The sequence below is a fragment of the Haliotis asinina genome, chromosome 3 (assembly GCF_037392515.1).
Source record: "Haliotis asinina isolate JCU_RB_2024 chromosome 3, JCU_Hal_asi_v2, whole genome shotgun sequence".
Taxonomy (NCBI): domain Eukaryota; kingdom Metazoa; phylum Mollusca; class Gastropoda; order Lepetellida; family Haliotidae; genus Haliotis; species Haliotis asinina.
Window position 1 is genome coordinate 40,189,870 of NC_090282.1, and position 17,950 is coordinate 40,207,819.

Here is a 17,950-nt window from a genome sequence, read left to right on the forward strand (position 1 = left end):
TGCATTAACCACTAGGCTACTCCACTGCCCCATATTAATCATGCTGGGATCTATTTCACAGGAACTGTAAAAAAAAAACCATCTTGTGCAATCTATTTCAGAACCATTGCGACATAAAATCCTGATATCAGGTTTCAAGTTCCTGCTTCTATGCTTTTATGTTATATTTTGAGTAATATTCATTGAAGAATGAAAGCTAGAAAGACACAAATCTAACCTCCAATATTTACAAGTGCAGCTACAAGAACAACAATTAACTCATTAATGGCACTTGGAACTTCTAACAAGAGAGAACTAGACCAATACTATATTATGTAGGGGTGAAACGGTACACTGAAATATTAGAACCACGGTATATTGCATTCAGTTCAGTAGATCGTAATGCAATCCAAATGTCTGTATTTCTGTTTTATGTTATGTCATTTCTGTCTAGTCATAAAATGACCGTTATGTTCATTCAAAAATATTAAGGTTATTATTTTCCATTTTATTAAACATTGTAAAGTGTGGCTCTGGCTGTCAATTTTCTGCATTACGATATCTCAAATACTGAACCCAAACTGACCAAATCAAAGGTCTTGTACCTCAACATGTACCATACCATGATAAGGCCATACCATTTCAACCCCAATATTACTTTGGGGCAATAAATAAGCATCTACATACTGATGACTCTCCATCTCCACACACAATTATCTGTCAATATCATAAATAAATAAAACCATCATGCCCATTATAGGGAGATTTTTCTCCCACATATATTGTAGCAGTAAAAATAATGTGTTTAGGTCTCAGTGCTTTACCAACTGATCACACCATGAGTGTAGATATGTTGCTGACATGCAAAAATCTGAACATGAGACCAAGGATCCTGGTATAACTAAGAAACGTAACTGCACATTTATTCCAGTCGTCACTTATTCCAGTCGTCAGTGTATTTTGACATTAGCACTGTTATTTAAGATCTTACATACCTTGATTACCACTAGACATGATACACATTGAACACATGAGCTTCTAGTCCTACAATAAGTAAACACATCTTGCCTCTTTCAGCTTTAGCCTTGTGGTCATATCATAAGTATCAAGTGAAACCCCTTTGTAACATATTGCCCCTTAGCCGATAATAGTGTACATTTGACCAGCACCCTGCAATATACCCTATAACACTACCCTAATCCTCCAATTCACCATTACCCAGTTCATCCCTTCCTACACCATGACATCTCACTATCTACATACTAAATCTTCTTTTATAATAACAGCTTATTTGTTCCCATCCTACCACATGTAAACCTATCTTAAATCTACAGTATCTAGTAGACCTACTATCTACCTACCCTAACCTGAAACACCCCACCTTACCTCATACTAAAACTACTGTAGTTCCCTACCCAAAACAAAATGTGTCATACTTTACCAAATCTTAAGTCTACATTGTCCTCCTATCAATCTCTACCACTGGTACCAATCCTCCATAACAAATACCTCCTCTAGAGAGATGCCAACCCTAAATTAACCAAATTTTGACCCAAATAAAATTATGCAAACCTTTTGGGGCTAAATTTAGCATTACCTTTTACAAAGAATTTTCATATTAAATAAAAAATTTAAAACTACAGTCTAAGACCTTGTTATTAACACAGTACAAATGTACTCATATTCAACAGTAGTAAGTATGCACACATATACCGTGAATAGAAAGTTAAGCGCCACCCAGTATACATGTATTTTGCAAAAATATAGGATGGCACATAGGAAATCTTTCAGAAAATCATAATATGGTTTAGTACTTTTAATTTAAAAACAAAGCCATAATGGAAATTATCTTTTATTTCAAACAGGATGCATGTGCTTTTGGAAAACATGCATTTTGTTTTCAACAAAAAAGTTACCTTCTTTTGAAAAGGGAACATCAGAAATGACTGTGATATGATCACATGATTGTCACTTTTAACAAGTGAAACGTAAATTTAATAATCTTGTTTAAGCACAACAGGAATAGTTATTTTGCATTTTAAAAAGCAGTGTCCTCACATCTGTCACAATATTTCCTTTAATTGTAAATACAAATGACAGTGTATGAAATAGTGTCTGCCCGGCGGCCCGCTGCTTGCTAGTTACGTGGCGAGCTTACAACTTTGTTTCATAGCCAGCCCTATGGGCCAATACTTTTCCCAAGGATATATATTTGATTACATCACTGACTACGGGAAATATCTAGAAAATGATTTTCATCTGTGGTAGGGCTAGTTATATGTCAACATGGCCAGCAAACATTTTTCAGTTATCTGCCCCGCGAGCTTCTTTTTTTATTTAGGAGTTTCATACACTGCAAATGATTAAGACATCCCTAAAACAGTTACCAGATGAACCTTCTCTAAATGTGGATTGGTCTTCCCAATTAATTCAGCATAAAATTTCCGCAGCTTCACATCTTAGTTTTGAAATAGGATGGCGCTTAACTTTATATTCTCGGCATAGCTTGATGCTGAACAAAATGAGGTTGAAATTGATTATGTATGGTATGTATGCTAATTAATAATTTAACTTTACATAATTATTTTTTTTTAATTTCATATATTTTTACTGCTATCATACACAAATGACCCACACCATTAGACAATTCTCAATGCTATCCAACCCTTGTTCAATCCCACACAATGTCAACAAGTACCCGTTGTCTTCAAACAAACACAGTGTCAATTACTGACAAATTGGTTCCATAATGTGTAAGGCCATCAATGAAAGGTGTAACGCATAGTTAACATCAAGGTGTAATCAATAAATACAATGGCAGTAAAGAATAACAGCAGCCATGCGTAGAGCAGCGTCTCCAGAAACTTCTACCTGTAGCATTAGTTGATAAAATTTGTTTAACATTAACACTTGTTTTTATACAGTTTCCCTTAAAGTAATTCCTGGGAGGGAATGGTTACATATCAACTTGGCATAAGTTGGTAGTTCTTCAAAATGTCAATGAAAATATTGCAAATCATGTCAACTGCTGAGACAACTTGCCAAGCCTAGCATTTCCCACAGCTCATGAAACAATGAACAGGGGTCAAATGCCTTATTAGTTGTTTCTGGTATGACTTTCCGCCCTAACATTCTGTACTAACACACATCTACAGCAACATTTCATTGAAATCCTAGGGATACTCTGGAACAAAATACAGAATTCAAATGAAAAAAGTTACAGAAATATTACATATGCTTAAAACATATTGATCTTGTCATAATGATCACTGAGTAAAGCAGGAATGCATTTGGCTGACTATGTTCTGCCCCATAAATCTTAGGCTGATCATATAAAACAGCATAATGAATTCCTTCCATAAGATAAACATACAGTAGTATAGCTATAAGTGAAAAATATGCTTTCTGATTAAATAGTTGGCTCCTTTGCACAAACCAGCAAATTTCAATGATGGTCTGTGCTGAGCTCAAATTCAGAAGGGACACTTTCATATAGGTTGTTGATTTCAAGGTCAGGAAAAAAGTACAAAAAAATCTGTGATTTGAGGAAATATCATTTCAAACAAAACTCTGGTGAATTTGGGCTTTTCTCTCAATACTACCCATCAAAAGTTACACCTTACATAAAGCACTCACTACATGTTATGTGTATACATATATGGACACATCGAAAATGAATTTTTCCTTTAACTTTCCTACAAACGTTACGAGGATCATGCATCAAACTGCTAAAGGGCATGTGCAAATATTGTGCATGTGAAGAGCTCCATTTTGGTGTAAAGTTTGGTAGAGAATTTGCCTTTTTTCTCTGATTTTTATCATTTACTGAACAGCATTTTTTTCAACACTGAAACTTTTCAACATTTTCATGTGTAAAGAGTGCCTTTAAACAGAATGGAATATTTTGCAAAATCTTGTTTAGAACAGTTGACTGAAGTAAGTGGCTACACTTACAAAGGTAGGTCTATACTTTTGATGGGTAGGATAGACTGGCATCTAACACTGGAGAAACAAGAAGTGGCTATCAACAATGTAGCTCAGTACTGGAGACGACTGCAAGCCATTGCCTGTATGAATGTGACCTGACTTGTTTGTGGGATGGATGGATGGACATGGAATAGAGGATTCTGACTGACCAGTGCACAAGAGACACAGGACCACACCTTAAGGCACTGTGACACGGTAAATGCTTCTCAACACAAAAGAGTATTGGTAGTTCCATATTGCATAACTGCGTATTTCATTCAGCTTAACACTTGGCATGTGTCTATTTGTTCCTTTCTCAACCAACCATAAACAACAACTGTACACCTCATTCAAAATACAACATTTTCCTGATTTCTACAAAATTTAACTCCATGTTTATTTCAACGGCCCTCAGGAAAGTTGGCATATGGTTGTATTTCAAGAAAACATGGATTTATATCTTAACTGGGATATCATTTGTGTTTTATTGTGGATTTAGCAAAGGGCATTATATGCAACAGTTTTAAATTAGAGGATCCTAGGGTCACCAGGGTGTACTCTAGGCAATCCAGGTACTCCCTTGACTTTAAGACTTTACAATCATGGTCTTGTTACAAGGGACTGACAATCTGCTAATAATCACCTGGGTATGAACTCTTGTGATAATTCTCCACTATACTCGGGAGGTATCTATTGCCTCATCTACGGTGAACTAATACCAACTCACTTTTGCTTTTTTTAAACCAAAGAAACTTGTCAATAAAATAATATATTGCTGTTCTCATCACATAGGATTCAAGATCCATATTATTTTGGATGACTAGAAATTTTAACATTATTTTCAAAAGTGATGTTTTTGAGACTTACTAAAGCATAACCTCATGGAGAAACTGTTGTAAGAGTTAATGACTGATATCTGACTTACATGATGAGCATGTGTTTAACATTTCTACGTGAATTGAAGTCGATGGTTTAATAAAGTCAACAATAACAGATGCAGGGACCTATCTAAAGCCTGTCAGAGGCTGACAGTCAGCTCCAAGCAGAGATGCCAACCCCAAATTGGTGCAAGTAGGGATCTGAGCTCCCTAACATTTTTCAAACAAATTAGGGATCCCAATAGATTGCTGTACTCAAGGAACAAAACTTTTCATTACCAGTGCACAAAGTGATCCTTATACAACTGAAACCAGTTTGCAGTACTCACAGCAGCGTTTGTGAATGTTAAGTAAATAAAATAAACAGTGAGTGGAATTTATCAGGTAGCCTTCCAAAGTTCAGGATTACTTTCTTGTGTAAACAATTTGAGAACTTCTGTAATTAAAGCATAATATTTTTTTAAGTATCACTATTTATTGTCAAAGATGATCCTAGCCCTCTAGTAATTAAGACTATCTAAAACTTTGTTCTATTTTGAAAAACACATCTAAATGAATTTGGATCTATGGGAATGGTGGCACAGCCATGCAACTGTCTGGATGATTCTGATAAATTTGAGAGGGTTGGCATCTCTGTCCAAGTCAGCAGTACATGTCAGTTAAAATCCTGACATTGAAAACAGACATTCCTGGGCCATGATGCTGAGGCACTGTTGTCTTGTACATTCCTTGTAGAATCAATATTGAGAGAGAAACTTGATTACAGCAATGTTAAAACAGAATTTAAGAAATATCTTATATTATATTATATCAAAAAAATGAAATTTGAACAAAATAATGACTTTCCAGATTTGCCTTCTAAGGCTACTAAACTTAAAATCCTACATAAATCCCTGAGATAATCACAATACATATATACTTATTTATACGTTTGAGACAGTGAACAGAGACACCTTAAGATCAATACTGAGATTAGTCATCCTCAGTCCTCTACCAGTCCTGGGGCCCGTTTCACAAAACTCTCGTAAGCCTAAGGTCTCGTAACTTTTCTCGTAGCAATGGCACCTCCTATACTGAAACATAGAAAGCAGGAATGCTACGAGGAAAGTTACGAGATCTTAGGCTTACGAGAGTTTTGTGAAACGGGCCCCAGATGTGCAGTTTATTGGCTTTTAGTGAGTCATTGAGTTTAGTTTTATGCTGCTTTTAGCAATATTCCATCAATACCATGGCATGGGACACCAAACATGGTATTCGCATATTGTACCCATGTGGGAATCAAACCCACGTGAGAAGCAACTGATTTAACCCTTTGGCTACCCCACCACCCGTATTGGCTTTGAAATATTATCTTAAACTCTCAACCCATAAAATGAATCTGAAAACAACTTAGAACCCACTTGTTCACTTGTTCAAGGTAGACTAGCAGTAAACAGGTATATGCTTGTAATTGAAACATGGATTTTGATGCCGAGAAAACAATTTTTTTCCACAATCTTTTTAAATATAAGTATCTTTCCATATCATTACTATCAAGCTAAAGTAAATCATCTTTCTCTTCAACAAATTATTCACAAAAATAAAAGTGAAGCTGTTCACTAAGTCTGCTGTTTGCCATAAAAAATTTGGCAAATGTTTGGTTCCAAATAAACACATCCCAATGAATAAAGTTGATATCTTTGTAATAAGCTCATGTTCATCATATGACAATTTCATTCAAAACTTCAGTCACAAACAAACATAAATAATCCTACAATTCTATTGCCACAGAACAAAGATTGTCCAATATTTACTAAATGAATGCATTATGTAGCAGTAAACTGCTAGCCCAAAAGATGGTAACACATACACAAGCAAAATAAATAATTTGGTTTATATATTTAATGTGAAGTGTCAAAAGACTTATTGCTCATGGTAAGTCTACCAAGGCTGATTGGAAAATAATATACAATCTGCTGGTAAAATGTGAAGCTCATCTTCCAAAACTGCCCCTTTCATTCACATACAATTTGCCATGAAAATAAAACTCAAATATTTCAAGCATCCAAAAAACTTGCTATTAAAATATTGTTAAGAATGTTTATAATAAGTAAAATAATTATCATACAGGTTCGTTTCACATTATCAAGTTCACAAACTCATCTGAACAAGTAGGAATTACAATGATTAAAACTGACCACTTCAGTAGTTCTCAAAAATCAAGTTCCAATTGTTGCTAAATTTGGTCAAATTTCTCTACAAACCAATGAGATATATGATCATAACTACACAACATTCACGCAGGTCTTGAGATCAAGACAATCACCTTGGCTGACTCTTTTAAGCACAGCTCACATCCTAGTTGTCTGATTTGAAAGACTTATATTTTCACTTGTTCTTGAATTCTCTTCAGAACTTTTGATATGTCCATTGCCTTCACGTATATTTTTAGTTTCTCTCTCTCTGCCTGTCTGTCGAGACTCTTCAGTTGATGCTGCACCCATTGGGGTAAGTGTCCTATCACTGGAGCGGGTTGTCGTGGTGTCACGCTGTGCGTGCTTATCACAGTCAGACTGTTGGGTAATTGTGGAAATGCCTGCATCCTCAGGCTGATGCTCAGCGGTATTAAGTGGCTTGCCTACATTGGAACTGCATATATGACTTTGTGTCTCTGTATGAAGGCTGTCACAATGCAGCTCTCTCTCAAAATCGTTACCACTGCCCATGGATTCCCCATTGCTTCCTTCCAGGGTGGACTCGCTGCGAGGGGTGTCGGAGCTGTCTGAGAGAGAATGGCTATCGATGTCATGATAGTCTGATTTCAGTTTCCCAGCACAGTTGCCATCACAGCAGGTTTGGAGAAGTTCTTCCATCAACATATCGCTAGGACGAGTATCTGTGGCACTTTCACAGCTCTCAGTTTTGCTTGCCTGACGAGACATCTCACAGACGACACTTTCAGTTGCGGAGATACCAGCTTCACTCTGAGAAAGTTCTTCCACAATTGGTTGTTCGTCTCCCATGAAGCCCCACGTCTCTGTGCGACATCGGCGCAGGCTGGACATATCGGACAGCAAGGCATCAGGAGAAGCATCAGCATTTAGGTTCTTCATCTCTCTAGCCTTCTGTTCATAGTATAGCTGGAAAAGAAATATCTTTTTCCTTACTGATCTGTTTTCTGGGTGAATTTGTTTTCAATAACTGAAGAGAAATTTTAATGCATGAACTTTAATATTCCAGCCAGATCATGGCACAGAATTCCAGAGAGAATATGCATTCATCATGTACACCGTTATTATACTGGCAGGAAAGGTGAGTGAGTTTAGTTATACACCTCACTCACTAATATTTTGGATGAATGGCAGCTATCTGTAAATAATCAAGTCTAGACAAGACAATCCAGTGATCAACAGCATGAGCATCAATCTACCCAAATGGGATACAGTGACATGTCTACCAAGTCAACAGGTCTGACCACCCAATCCTGATAGTGGCCACTTACAACAAACATGGGTTCATGAAGACCAATTCTAACCCGGATCTTTAGTTACAAAGGCTTTCTCATTACCTTCCGGCCTTGAAGCTGTTCCAGAGAGGTCGGGATTTCCACTAGACTGGATGGAGCATTCAGGGTCAGTGAGGAGAACTGACTGATCACTTGGGGGGTATGGGTCACTGGCCTGGTCTGAAACAAGTATATGTAATGGTAGTATTAGCACATACACTGTCTCAATAATTACTATTACTACTGTTATTGTTAGGTTTTGTTATGTACTGTGTTTTGACCACATTTAAATTCAGATTTGGCATATGGATAATGCTCTTCAAATACCAAAAAAGTTGAGGGGTTAATGGGATGGAGAATAGTTTTGTAATCTCATTCATTGAGAACCTATTTAATATATGTATATTATATTGTTATTATGTTGTTCTTATATTGATTGTCCCATCTGTATTACATGTTCCCTGTAAACAATGTCTGCATTATACTGCAGAAACCTCTTTTGAGCAAAGTAGGTTTTTGCTTTTGAAGAAAATAAACACAGATTATTTCAGCCATGCTTTAAATATTTATAAAACCTTGTGTGTGAAATATACTGACCATGGATAGCTTGCGGCTACGACGGCGGCTCTTACTGGTACGGCGACCAAGGGGAGGGAATTCTTCCTCGTCTGATCTCCGGAGAAGGCGATACCCATCCTCGTTCTCAAGTGCAGGGGCACATGCTGTAATGAAACATATCAGGGATCGAAATTAAGTTTTTCTCAAGTGTGCCTTACAGGCACTGTCATGATAAGTTAAGTGTGCCATTTCATTTTTAGGTGTGCCATAAATTCTTGGTCTATTAAATGAACTTCAAAACATTACATGGCTTGAAGTGAATGGTAAAGTTATAACATTCACCAATAAATTATGAGTAATAAAACAATGCCAGGTATGTATTTTTCTTTATTCACTGACCTCAATCTCTAAAAAAACATTGATGATTAGTTGGCAGTCAGACCTCTATACAGTATCATTAGTCATGGTTCATAATGTCATTTTATATCAAGAAAGATAAAATACTAGTAAAACATTCTTTAATGCACTTTCGAAAACAAATTAAGTGCGCAATAATGGCATGCAGATAAGAATTTAACCATGTCATTTCAATCTTTGCTGTGCCATATGTAAGATGGCACTAATAATTTTGATCCCTGAATACAAAAGATTAATTTCTCATGTGAACTTTTTTTTTAGATCTGGTACTCACAAAATGCTATGAATACCAATCTTTCAAAATTTCATGAACACTTGCCTCAAACATTCTTCAGTCATGGACACAGTGTAAAAGACTTCTCATCAGTTTCTGGTGGTTTGGTTTTATTTCAAACACTGCATGCTAAAATATTCCGTGTGCAACAGGGGTCTGAAAATGCACTCTGTACCCAACCTTTAAAGTCTACAAACTAGATTTTTAGCATCCCTTTCAGAAAAATGTAGCATTGTTGTTAATTAGCTGATTCTACAACATCTACTCTTTAGATTAAATCAGACTGGTCAAGTCTGTACCAGACAAACGAGAACTTTCTTTGAGAATGGCACACAGGTTCAACTGTTACTGAATCGGAAACAAAACACCACCAGTTCTCTGTTTTCGTGTAAAAGACACTTATTATCACAGTGTTATTGGGCAGACTAGGACAACATTAGCACTTCATGATTTCACTGTGGGATGTCGCACCTTGACTGCTGCTCGCTGCCTCATCTGTGGGATGTGGGGAGGCGGACGCATCGGTGGTGTCACCACTGGGACCTATCTTCTGGAGGTACTGTATAAGAGTATTACACAGGCTCTTTTCCTCCTCAAAGGGCTCCTTCAGTGCCTCCATCTCCTCTCTAAAACATCAAGTTCATGAGTTTACTGATGTCATTCAAAAATCTAGATCTGTTCATCATAGCTGGTAACATTCAAGAAGAACCTGTCACATTTACAGTCCATCTTACTCAAAAGTGGACGGTGAATTGCACTTGAATACTAATAAACGTATACCGGTCATACATATCAGTTTTCGATCATAATCAAAGCATCAGACCAACTCTGTGAGGTTCTTGTAGAATTGATACGTCCAAATTAAAAAGTTGTTTAACAAATTATCACTGAAACATTGACACAAGTCACTATTTGTTACGTGAGGGGAGTGCAGAGAAAGGTACAGCCAGATGTTTGAGAAAGGATGGAGACAGCACAACACAGGTTATTGAATCAAAAACTTTGTCGCCATTTGTGCACGTTTCTAAAACACCTGGCTGTCCTTTTCTGTGTGCCCCTCCCTCACAACAAATGGTGAACTGTGTCAATATTTTAATGAGTACAGTCATCCCGCGCAATAACGCGCTTCGCGATACCACAGATTCGGTTAAACCGCGGGGTAATCCGTGGCTCCCATAAAAAGGTGGTACTGCGATCACACCCCTTCATGAAATCGAAAATAGCTCATCAACAAATCCACTGCTGCGCTCTTATAACTTACGTAAACTAGTGAAATCCAGTGGCAACTTACAGTGTTTATCATACATATCCATTGTGTTTCACATGCTTAAAACATGCACAGTTTTCTCAATAATAATCGTACCAACACCGTAGTAGTAACTTATGAAAGACAAGACATGCTATCAGTCGAGTTACGATGAGTGCTTACAATGTTTGCTGTGATGCAACACACCGTGCTTTAACGCGGCAAGACAGTCATCCCAGGATGTATGGCGTAAGAAACCACATTTTATTTGATTGAATTCAATCCCAATTTTATTTATTAAAACTGTTGACACAAACAACAGAAATACTGTGAGAGCATTACCTCATTCCATACGTGTACAACTTCCGCTTACCTCATTTGTGAGGGTCCGTTTTTCGCGCCTACCCTGATAGCACCAATTTCACATTATTCTTAGTCACCAACAGATTACAGTCTCGTAATCCATGGACTCTGAGACCCGTGTTATTGACTCATTGAAGTCAGTTTCAACAATTAAATGGGCAAAATTTTGTTTTTTTACAATCAAAGTTGCAAGTATCGCGGAAAGTCAGAGGTGATTTGTAAAACTGTCTCCTACGTAAATTGTATCAAGACAGGTGACGGTCTGTGTTCATTGTTATGTTAAATATGTTTGCAGAAAACTTGCATTATTTACTACAGATAGCAATGTAAAGTAATCTATTACAATAACAGCTTAATATGTAAAATATTCTGATAATGGAATAGAAGCTCTTTGATGTCATATTATCGGATCATTTTTACCTGAATCACCAAAACATTGGACCAAAACATCTGTGCACAGCTGATCGCTATTGCCGGCTTAGTTGAATAACAACAAAGACATATATTCACGTGAATATATGTCTTTGATAACAGGTAGTATAACTGGTACAACAATCAAGTTATCATGTCTAGTGATTTCTGATTGCAAGTTTCCCGTTCATATATATATATTTTCCTTTTCAAAGTTTGTTTATTTTCACCTTCAACGATATGATATATGTTTTACCTGACCCAATTCACGAAATAGTTTTGTTATGTCCTTGGAATATACGATCTAACTCGGCCTTTGTTCCACATTATGTAATAGGTACTATAATGCGGATGTCTAATAACGCAGGGGGTCATCCATGGACCCCAAGACCTGCGTTATGGCGAGGGATGACTGTACTAACCTTTTTACTTTTGGGACATAAATTGTGCAAAAAACATAACACTTGGTCCGATGTTTTGATTATGCTCAGCATTTCCTTGAACATTTTAAGTTTAACAGACTTCAAGTTAGAAAACATTTGTCTGTTCACTCTTGAGCAAAAAGGACTGTACCTGTTGACTACCATTCTTACCTAAAAGTAGACACTAACTGACAAAAGTCAGAAACACAAAAAAGTGCCAACTGTATCTGGATATAATGTATGATATTAACATCAATATCACTCACACACTCAGTTATCTACAGTGTAAAATAATGTGACGTAATAGTATGGCAAGAATAGAAAATGAATAAGTACTCTGAAGTATTCTGCTGCCTTCAAATCCCCATAAATAAAGTTAAAGGTGTTAGAAAGAGGGCATCTCCTTACATTTCCTTCTGCTGAGCCTCTAACTGTGCTCGTCTCTCCTCCTCTCTTCTTCTGAAACTCTCTGCCCGCTGTCTCTTCATGGTATCTTGAAATACATCCCGCTGCTTTCGGAATTCAGCAACAATACTACGCTTTCTCTCATACAATTCATTGATTTCTGAAAAATTGAATATCAAGGTGATGTTCACCAATTTTCAAACAGTAAAAGGAACAAGCTGATGATGACATTATTATCAAGGGGAGGCAATTCCTCATGTACTAACAAGCATTAAAAAATTGTACAGTCTACAACATACAAGTAATGTCATTCAGGCACACAATATCATACTTCATGAATTGATTTAAAGCAGCCCCAGAATGTATTGTACTTCTCATGAATCTCACTTAATGATACAATACACATGTCATTATTCTTCATCCTAATTAATACTTCTTGCAAAGCAAGGAATCTGAAATTGAAATTCTAATATGAAGATTCTTCAAACAAAGAATGAAATCAACAACAGAGAGGGTTGGAAGACTTTGAGGTTGGTTCCGTATAAATTATCTCCCTTTACATTACATTTTCTCCCCTTAGACCATACCTCTCACATGACCACACCGAATGATTTTCAGTCGTTACCTTTCTTAAGTACTTCAGCCCTGGATTTGTTGGCAGAGCTTTTCTTTCTGATATCCTCTTCCTTGGCCTTCAATTGGTTGACAGTACGGAAGTAGTGCTGTGACAAATCAATGTCAAATGATTGGCCAGATGTCAACGACAGAGCACACGCAGAAAATTTCACAAAGAAATTAAGTCATCCTTTTAATCAGTTAAGAAGTGTCCCAGGCTGATATATTGAATATTTCACACATAGAAAATCACAATGCTAGTAAATGTTCACTTTCATTTAACATTTCAGGGTTTTCAGCAATACTGCTGGACACACCAGAAATAGGCTTCATACATGTCCCATTTGTGGAGGCAAACTCAGGCATTCAGAGTGAAAAGCAAACACAGTAACCACTAAACTATCCTAATGCCCCTCAAAACATGACAGAAATGCACTCACGTCACGCTCCTCCCTCATACGTCGCTGTCTGTCCCGACTCTCGTCAATCTCCTTCTTCATAGACAGGTAGGAACTGAAACACAACACAGAGTTGAAGCGTGAGAGAGTGATTAAGCCTCTGTGATGATGACAATATTTCAGTAACATGGGGTAAATAGATGAGGATTCTGCTGTAAACAATCAGCTTTCTGATCATCAATCATCAAATAATAACAAAAGCCATATTACAACTTGAAAGTACATTTCAAATTAAACATAGCCTTTTGTGTGCTCATCAAAAATAGGAGAATGTATTGTATCATTTGATCCTTTTCCATCCAAACAATATGATGCAAGACAACAAATTATTACTGTAGAAGACCTATAATATCTGACATATGTAGACACATCATTCAATGGCTGTAACAATATGGTTGAATGTATGCTCAAATCCTGACAAGTACAAACACCTGATATAACAAACCTCAGCATTTTCTTGGATCTCTTCAAGCTGTCTATCTCAGCAACAATCTTCTTTTCTTGGGACAGTTTGAAGTTCTGTACCTTCATATTCCATTCCAGTTTCCTACAATAAATACGTCATTCAACAGACATTATTCAAAGCTGAAGCATCATACAGGGTTCTGTTGTACTATTAGTTTGTGTGCCTTACAAAACAACAGTGATTAACATGCAGTGCCTTTCCTTATAGATTTTGGTGCACCATCAACAAGTAATCAATACTCCAGTTTTGTACCAGGATTGATGCAACCGGCAATGTGGTCAAGGTTACCCACACTTACGTAATTCATCAAGTTTGACAATGCACTTCATTGAAATTAACTGCTATGACAAGCAGTAAGTTGCCTGGGCTTCTGAGGACAAAATGTAACACAGAAAAGTGACAGAGTTGTTATGTGGTAGCATAGCTCTGATAACCATGACATTACCTGATGGCATCATTGTGCTTCTCCTCTGTTGTGTAGTGGAGGCTGGACTGCAGCTTGGATAGGGCATTCATCTGAAAACACAACAATCAGTACATAGTCGACATATGCTTTACACATTTTGACTTGCTCCTCAGTTTATATATTCCTCAATGTTTCTTTCAACACAACTGTGTTCAAAATGCTAACATGGTACAGTCAACCCAATGCAAGATGGCGCACACACGCACAAGGTATGAACACACTCTGTTAAAGATAAATACAAATCAGAACAGGACTAACCTTTGCTGCTAAATTGAGGAAGATTAATTATCTCAGCATTCCCATTAACACAGCAAGTTCTTACAACTTAACAGCTGTTTTATGAATTAATCACAACTTTTATAGGCTTATCTTGCATGTTAACCATAACATCAATCTGCTTAGGTGGTCATCCATTCAAAACATACTTAACAGCGAAAGAAACACAACTATGTTTTGCTTTTTTTTTTTGTTTTGTTTTTTTTGTCAAGGTTTTATAAAGAAGACAAAAACATGAATACATAATTTTATGAGATTTCATTTTTTAAAAACTTGCATTTCTTTTGCTGTTCAGCATATGTTTGTATTGTTCCAACTATATGACAGCAGCCTGTATGTAATCAAGTGGTTCCTAAGTGGATAAGGCAGCTTAGTCTGAAAGTGTGGGTTCAAATCCAAACCAAAGTACTACTAACAATGCTGCAGTCTTACCTTCTGCGTTATGGCCTGATTGAGGGTTTTAAGGTCAGAATCTACCTTCTTCCTCCGCTCAAAGGTAGCGTCCTTCTCTGCTCTTATATTTTTCAGTGAATCCTCACCTCGACCTCCAATTGATTTCTGCTTCCTGTCAAGGCATCTCTACTGATGAATTTAAGCTCTACATATACCAATATACCCAGCATAATATATTATCCTTCAAATAATGTTAAAAGCTGAGCTATTAAAAAACTCTCATAATGAACCTTGAAGTAATAATACACTCAGAGTTCTCACAGTGTTTCTTACTGATAGAGGCCTATATTGTTCACCACCTGAAGAAAAATGAGCAAGTTGAGTTTTATGCCTCACTCAGCAATATTCCAACAATAAAGCATCAGTCTACCGATAATCGAATCTGGACCAGACAATGCAGTGATCAACAGCAGGAGCCTTGATCTGCGCAAATGGGACCTGATAACATGTCAACCTAGTCAGCAAGCCTGACCACCCGATCCCACTTGTCGCCTCTTACAACAAACATGGGTTACTGAAGATCAATTCTACCTCAGATCTTCATGGGTCTCCCTGCAGACAAAAACCCATTCCACTGACAAAAATACCTTAATCAAACAAACTTCTAATCGTCTGTTAAATGGATCATTTAGTCAGCTGTAAGTCCAATTCCGATTGCAAGGATACGAGTTCTGCTTCCCTCTCACGGATCTCTACCATGAGAGCATCCACCTCATCATCCAATCGTTTTTTACTTGGTGGGCGTGTCCGCCGTAATGGCTCTGAGGAGAGATAATAAGGATGATATTCAGTAAAACTTTTACATGATTAAGATTAAGAACAAAGAAATATATAGTTCAATGCAGAGATGCTCACCTCAAAGATTTGAAGTGAGTGTAGAACTGTGTGGCTTTAGCCTAGTCTGTCTCCCTTTTCCCAACTAGTGGCCCACTGAGCAATGGTAAAGCCTTTAACCCACTGGGTCTCCATTTCAATTTAAGTGGGCTTATCGTAAATAACAAAATCATATATATTCAGCAACTAGTCTACCACCAGTCCAGTACCTCAGTCTCCTCAAATATCTTCGTTCTATAAATTTCCTATTTGGACATGGTACAGACTGCAGATATACTTATCCATACTGACAAGAATATCCCTGTTGATAAGCAGCGTAAACTTTCTTATATGAGAGGAAGGTAAGTATCTAAGCTTAGTTTAGAGCCACTTTGTCAGGTTAAATCATAGCATGTCTGCTTCATGTGTCAGAACATTCTGAAGTACTGCAGCTGCTAAGCTATTTACCACTTTGTGGAAACCCATGAGCAACTGACTAAAGAACCATGGTCTGGGTGAACCTGGATTTGAACCCACATAATATTTCTTCTATGGCAAAGGGATGCAATTCTGTACAGCAAGTAATGAGCCCTTGTATGTCTTGGCAAGTGTCGCAAGAAGATCAGACAACTTTCAAGTAATATCCATTAAATTGAACGAACATTCATTTTTGTATTTTTGTAGAATGAAAATTGATTGATTGATTTTATTTTAGAAATGTAGGCTATCCAGCCAATAATTCACAAAGAGTCATTTAATAAACTTGACGGAGTAATTCTTATAGAACATACGACATATGATAATGTTTCTTTGTTTTGTAAACAGCGTTTAAATGTTTACATTACACATTTAAAACATTTACAATTATTGGTTAGATTGATTTTACTTCAGAAATGTAGGCCATCCTGGCCATAATTCACAAACATAGTCATTTAATAAACTTAACAGAGTCATTCTTATATAAAATAGGACATATGATAATGTTTCTTTGTTTTGCCAACAACATTTAAATTTGATTACATTACATGTTTAAATCATTTACAGTTGTTTTCAATCCAGTTATGTATCAATTTAAAGCTATAAAACATAAAGGCACCTAACTTCAAAACATGCTGCTATACACTGAAAATTATGCTTTCACAGTTGTAACAACACACTGTGGATATGATGGCAAAGTTGCAGATAATGTTGAAAAAGAAATTGACTATCTGACAATTAATCACATCATCAATACAACTTGATCACTACTCTACTTTTTAATAGGGAAAGGGGCAATATTGATTTGATATGATGTTAGTCTCTGTATTCAACATGTTTCATGCAAGTGTAGGAAATTATTTTGCTTAATTGTCAGAAATATTCCAGTTACATCATGGTGGCCTATATGACTGAATGTTGAACTGGCAAATCAGAGAATGATGTAAGCAATTTACCACAAACAGTAAACACTATCCCCAAGCCTAACCTCAAACACCTCTTGGTCAACTCCTACAGGGAGGAAAAGAGGTCAAGCGAGCATCATCACTGGGTTTTCTTAACAGAAAAAAACAACCCAGAAGGATGAAACTCAAGGGTACTGCAGGGTTTGCATTCAATGCGGGTGCAACAATATAAATAGATGAATGACCAAGCAACAGCTCCACAAAGCCCAAGCAATATTACATCATTACTATAATTAGTGACAGCATGACCTAGTTCTGCCCATGTGGCAGCTTTCAGCATGTGCTTGGCCAAGAGCCAAGTCAGTGTTGTCAAGGTCCAGGGTCAACATTTCATCAGCAAAGAGGAGCTTATCATTGAGCTTTGGTGATGTCGTGGAGTGACATTCATATAATCTTATAGAAATCTAACTTGGATTTAAATAGTCACTCAGGTATCCATTTCATCAAAAGCTTACCATACACATTTTTTCAACATGCTGATATCTCCTGCACATATCGATGATGAGAAAGAAATGGTACCACCAAATAAATTCAACCTTTTGCTTGTTTTAAACATTT

General features: G+C 36.8%; 1 protein-coding gene across 1 annotated transcript in view; it reads right to left on the reverse strand.

The window, feature by feature from the left end:
* Positions 1–4,427: 4,427 nt before the first annotated feature.
* The window catches only part of LOC137277991 (uncharacterized), a 31,315-nt gene continuing 17,792 nt past the window's right edge, over positions 4,428–17,950 (reverse strand). Inside the window, exons 2-12 of the mRNA XM_067810019.1 lie at positions 15,804–15,898; positions 15,117–15,242; positions 14,388–14,458; positions 13,922–14,023; positions 13,459–13,531; positions 13,029–13,125; positions 12,407–12,563; positions 10,028–10,182; positions 8,905–9,029; positions 8,371–8,487; positions 4,428–7,942 (exon numbers count right to left, since the gene is read on the reverse strand). Of these exons, the coding sequence (XP_067666120.1) occupies positions 7,154–7,942; positions 8,371–8,487; positions 8,905–9,029; positions 10,028–10,182; positions 12,407–12,563; positions 13,029–13,125; positions 13,459–13,531; positions 13,922–14,023; positions 14,388–14,458; positions 15,117–15,242; positions 15,804–15,898 (1,907 nt within the window). The 3' untranslated portion in view covers positions 4,428–7,153. The remainder of the gene's footprint in view (positions 7,943–8,370; positions 8,488–8,904; positions 9,030–10,027; positions 10,183–12,406; positions 12,564–13,028; positions 13,126–13,458; positions 13,532–13,921; positions 14,024–14,387; positions 14,459–15,116; positions 15,243–15,803; positions 15,899–17,950) is intronic.